This window comes from Vicugna pacos, chromosome 10 (genome assembly GCF_048564905.1).
Source record: "Vicugna pacos chromosome 10, VicPac4, whole genome shotgun sequence".
NCBI lineage: Eukaryota > Metazoa > Chordata > Mammalia > Artiodactyla > Camelidae > Vicugna > Vicugna pacos.
This window is the reverse complement of record NC_132996.1, coordinates 29,123,525-29,129,239: the sequence shown is the minus strand read 5'-3', so window position 1 is coordinate 29,129,239 and position 5,715 is coordinate 29,123,525. Positions and strand designations below refer to the sequence as shown.

Genomic DNA, 5,715 nt, shown 5'->3' with positions numbered 1-5,715 from the left:
CCCTCCACTCCCTGGCTTTGAGTTTCTGAACTTCTTACTGAGGAAACAGAATGTGATTTCTTAACCCTCCCCTCCCTCTGACTGCAGCTGTCTAAGACCAATGCCATCTGGTTTCTCTCTTAAGGGCAAAAATAGTGAGGGAACATTTTAGAGAGTTTAGAGAACAGTTTGAATGTGACACTAAATAACTTACATATTTAAATAAGTTAAGTCTTTTAATAAGGCCAAGTGAATTTTAGTTGGTTTCTCTCTATTTTTTAATGACCAGTTTCACAACTATAAGCTTTAAATTCACAACACACAGCAAGCTGACCTAAGCTACCCAAAATTAGACAATGTCGTTTCATAGTGCAGTGGTTATCACGGCCTCACAAAATTAGATTAATGTCCAATCAGGCCATTTCAACTCAGACCACATCAAAACTAGTGATTACAAGACCTGCATGTGCCTATGAACCTGCAGCCTGACACTCAACGCCATCACTCTTGAGCCATCTGTGCCGCCTCCCTCAATCTCCTATAGAGTTAGAGAATGTGAAGGCATAAAAAAAAATTTTTATGGATAATATATATAAAACAATGATTTGCAAGATACAGGATATCAAGCAGTGAAGGACAATGAGCTCTGAGTTATGGGAAACACATGAGGAGAATCCTGAGGTTTCCCCAGCTTACTGCCTGGACAGAGTGTCCATGCAGCAGCCCAGGGAAGGAGAACCCAGGCAGAGGCCAGAGCACACCATAAGCTAAGGATGTGGAGCTGAGAGTCCAGGAAGTTCCAGCTAGCTAGGACTTGAAGGCAGAATATGGGAGGTAGTCTCTCTCCCCAGAGAGAGACTCCAGAGGTACATAGAGGGTCCTCCACCAGAATCCAGCTGAGAACTGAGCAGCACGTGCCTGTGAACAAGCTACCTGAAGCTGGGGAAAGAGCCACCTGGAAAGATTAGAGGTAGCACCACCCAGTGTTCACGTAGGGCAGGGATAGTGACTGTTCCCACCAGCCAGACTGGGAAACTTCCAGATTCACAGGCATTGAGTAGAGAATACAGAAGGATATTGCCTCAGTGGTGAGGAATAATTAACCAAGCATTGTCTGCAGTCTAATGCTAGTTTTAGATCACAGGTGATCATTAAGAGCTGGGGAAAGTACTTTGCGGACTTCATAAAATAGCACAGTCAAACTAAGGACTATAATGTGTAGAGACAGGAACAACAGATGAGGGTGGACAGGAGGTGGGGGATCATTTTGGGGAGGGGATAAGTGAATGTGTTCATCAACAATGAACCGGAACCCACTCAGCCTCTCCTCTCTGAGAAGCCCCAGCCAAACAGACATTGAGCACCTTATACGTCAGGGCCCAGAGACAAAAATACCTAGTTCTTGTCCTCAAGGAGGCAGACAACCATCATACAGATATTTCAGTTCTATGATGAAAGATAGGCAGCTATCGTAAAACTGTTTATGCCCTATGACCAAGGAATAAACATCCCGTAGGAATACACAGCTTTAAGGCTTATGACAGAGGGAAGCACAGAGACTGTAGGAGCCTAGGGGAAGCCCTTTTTATTGGTGAGTGGGGAGGTAATTTGGTTTATTTATTTAATTTTTTTAATGGAGGTACTGGGAATTGAACCCCCGACCTCATGCTTGCTAAGCATGTGCTTTGCCACTTGAGCTATACTCTCCTCCCTGCCACCAACATTTATTTATCGCTTTTTATTTTCCACGTGTTTTCACACCTATTAACCTACTTAATCCCGGCAACCACCCAATGGGAGCTACATTATATTTGTTTTATAGCACTTACAGTTCCCAAAATTGCTGAGGTGCACAGTAACCTGCTCAGGTATCAAAGCTAGTGATCCTAACCTAGACTGCATCTAATTCCAGCCCCACAATGTCTCTTTTACTGATACAGTCGTCAACCATGTCTAAAGGAACTTCTTGGCAATGTTGTGCTTTCTTTGAATTTCATTTGTAAATTTGAGCATCATTTGCAAATCAGACACCAGTACAGGAAAATAAATTTCAACTTATCTGAAGCTTTCTGAAAACATTTTTTAAGAGGTAGAGAGTTGTTTTAATTAATCACAATAAGTCTGGACATCCAAACATGGCCAAATGGGTGCTGCCCTGCACAATCTGGGAGCACCATTTACATAGACCATGATGTAGATGGTGTTTCCTAAAGTTGTGCAATGAGACAACCATGAATACGATCATTTCTTGCACATTTACAACACTTTGCAATCTGCAAAGGATGTTCATAGTGTGTAAGCTTTACAACATCACTGCTTTTGTTTTCCGAAGGTTCTGACCTCCCTAAATTCCTGGTCTCCTGCCTCAACAGCAGGTCACAGTATCTTTCCCTCTGCCTTTCCTTTCTTGCTGTGCTACCAAAAACACTCAGGTGTCCTTGATTGTAGAGAGTTTCTTTTAATCCCCGTGGGGAGCAATGAACAAGGATGAGGGGGTAGTAGGGAGTGGGGAGACCAATACAAGACACAGCAAGGGTTCTGGCACCTCCAGGGCCTCTCCCTCTAGGTGTACTCACTTAACTTCTAGCACTTAGAATCTGTTAGGTCAAAAACGTTCACATTGAAGAACTGTAGGTAGAAAACAGTAGCAATCAGAGACATTATTCATGAAACATACATGCCGGGACACAGCTACTACACAGACCAAAACACAACTGGCACATTCTCTGTGCACTCCCACACACACTGAAAGTCACATATGGTCACATAAAGATACCTACATACTCGCAGACACAATCGGTAAAATTACGCTTGTGGGAAAACAGTCTCCAGTAGAACCACAAAAGATGTGTATAGGCAGCTTCCACATAAATACACCCACATGCACGCAGAAATGTCAACATTTCGTGTGTGCTGTCTCTTTTCCTGCTATAGACTCCGTCCCCTCCCTCCCATTACTACCACCCAGATACTTTCATTAACCCCTAAAAATGACCGTGTAACCACTTTGGGGTCCAAGAAAGAAGCTTTATAGCTAACACAGACTCACTGACATGGATACATGGGAGCAAAATAATTAGAATCACACATCAAAATTGATATGAATCGTAGGGTGTGGCATGTACAGCCTTCTCATGTCAAATTACATGGATTTTCCAGCTGGGAGAGAGGAGTAAGTCAAGGCCACCGTGGCAGAGAGACTAGGATGATCCTTCTCCAAGATGTCCTGTCCAGACGGGGTCATGAGCTCTTCTGTACTGATACATTCCTGGAGATAGATATCCAAGGTCTACTTAGATAACTGGGAGCAGACAGCCCAGTGGGTTGGATGGTCCAGTCACCAAGACATTCAACAGGACTGAGTCCTGCCATCTTTCTTAGGGTTTGAGGACACTAGGGAGGTTATCCTGCTCACCTGCCATCCCGTGAGAATATATGGAGGACCCGTGAACGAATCTCCTTGGTTTTGGCTCCATAGACTATAGGGTTAATCACGGGCGGTAGCAGTAGATAGATGTTAGCCATAATCACGTGGAGCAGGGAGGTGGAGCCACCCAGCCTGTGCACCACAGAGAGCCCGATGAGGGGCACGTAGAAAGCCAACACAGCACACAGATGTGAGACGCAGGTGTTGAAAGCTTTGAGTGCTGCCCCCCGGGAGGACAGCTCCAACACAGCCCTCAGGATGAGGACATAGGAGAAGCCAATGAAGAGGGCGTCGACGCCCATGACTGAGAGGATGATGAAAAGTCCATACACCACGTTGACCGTGGTGTCAGTACAGGACAGCTTCATGATATCTTGGTGCAGACAGAAGGAGTGTGTGACAGTGTGCCTTTGACAGTACGACAATCGCTTCAGGATGAAGGGCAGAGGGAAAAAGAATACAAACCCTCTGGTCAGGGCAGCGAGTCCGATCTTGGCGACCGTGGGCCCTGTGAGCACAGCAGCATGCCGCAGTGGGAGGCAGATGGCCACAAAGCGGTCAAACGCCATGGCCAGCAGGACGGCGGACTCCATGGCTGACAGAGCATGGATGAGGAACATCTGGGCCAGACAGATGTTGAACTCAATCTCCTGGATGCCCGTCAGGAAGAGGCTGGCCATCTTGGGCATGGTGACAGAGGAGAGCACCAGGTCAATGGTGGAAAGCATGGCCAGGAAGAGGTACATGGGCTCATGCAGGCGCCTTTCCACACGGATGATGAGGACAATGGCCAGGTTGCCCAGGGTGGCCAAGGCATACATACAACACAGTGGGAAGGCCAGCCAAAAGTGTATGTTAGGACCCAGGCCAGGAATGCCCACCAGCAGGAAATAGGCTGGATGGACCAGAGTTACATTTGATGTGGCCATGATAGGACCCAAGAGCTGAGGCTTCTGCATCCCAAGTCCAGAGTCTATGAAAGGGAAGAGGAGAAATATCACTCAGTCATGGCTCGGAGGAGAGAAAGGACTTATCAAGACGGGGGGCTGAAACAGCGATGGCAGAAAATAGAAAGACTAAGTACTGGTCATTCTGAAGTCCAGGCTTTTTCTGCTCTGATTCTCCGTAGACGCATCTCCCTGGGGGTCCCATGACTCTCAGTGTGTGAAGCCCACTCAGAACACTCAGAACATACGTGTAGCAGCTCTTTATTTCCAGAGCTGATGTTGCTGACCACAGGCACAGCTCCTGGCCAATTCTAAACCAGAGCCGCCAGGCTTGCACAGAACCTCCCAAACCCCAGATTTTCTAGCTCATGTTGGGGTTAGGATCCGTCTGAGTCCAGAGTTTGAGGCTCAGTCTGTGGTTGCCTTTAAGACCCACTCTGATCCAAGTTTAGGGCAGGAAACAGGGGCTTAGTCTGAGACTAGATTTCAACAGACAGCTTTGTGTTTCAGCCTGAGTACCACTTCTCAAACTTCCCTGATAGAATCATTTGAAACAGTCATTGAAAACACTGTCTCCACAGTCCTACTCCAGGCTCAGAGAATCAGATTTTCCAGAGATGGGGTCCAGAAATCTAGTTGAGACAGTAAATCCCTTCTCTCTAGGTGGTTTTTTTTTTTTTTCAATTGAAGTATGGTCAGTTACAGTGTGCCAGTTTCTGGTGTACAGCATGATGTCCCAGTCATACATATACATACATATATTTGTTTTCATATTCTTTCTCATTAAAGGTTATTATATTGAATATAGTTCCCTATGCTATACAGAAGAAATTTATTTTTTATCTATGTTTATCTACAGTAGTTAATATTTGCAAATCTCGAACTCCCAGATTTATCCCTTCCCACCTCCTTTCCCCCAGAAACCATAAGATTGTTTACTAGATTTTTTTTAATCGGAGAAATTTGGGGAAAGCTGTCCTGGAAAAGCTGTTCTGGTGTTCCATGAGTTGGGGAGGTAGGAATAAAGAAAGACTAACATTTCCAGCCCCCAGTGAAGAACAGAACATAATCTTTCATTGGGATCTCTCAAGGCCACGTGAGAGACAGTCCCAGATTGTACCTGGCTGGGGTGTGACATGGAAACCAGATGCAGCTTAGACATGGAAAGAAAATCAGTCTGTGCTGCAGCCAGTGCCAGCCAGTGTGCACAGGCACATCCTCCTTCCGCCACTACCCTCCCTTGTAAGCACAGAACACCCAGGCTAAACATCCTTTCTCTACACAGACTACTCTGTGCTAAGCCTCTCTCCTGAGATCCGAACTCATACAACCTGCTGCCTCTTCATACTTCTGCTTGAATAG

General features: G+C 45.9%; 1 protein-coding gene across 1 annotated transcript; it reads right to left on the bottom strand.

Moving 5' to 3' along the window:
- Window positions 1-3,201: 3,201 nt before the first annotated feature.
- Window positions 3,202-4,365, bottom strand: LOC102542304 (olfactory receptor 51D1). The gene has a single exon (XM_006203408.3). It carries the CDS (start codon window positions 4,363-4,365, stop codon window positions 3,391-3,393), a length of 975 nt encoding a protein of 324 aa, XP_006203470.2. The 3' UTR covers window positions 3,202-3,390.
- Window positions 4,366-5,715: the final 1,350 nt, after the last annotated feature.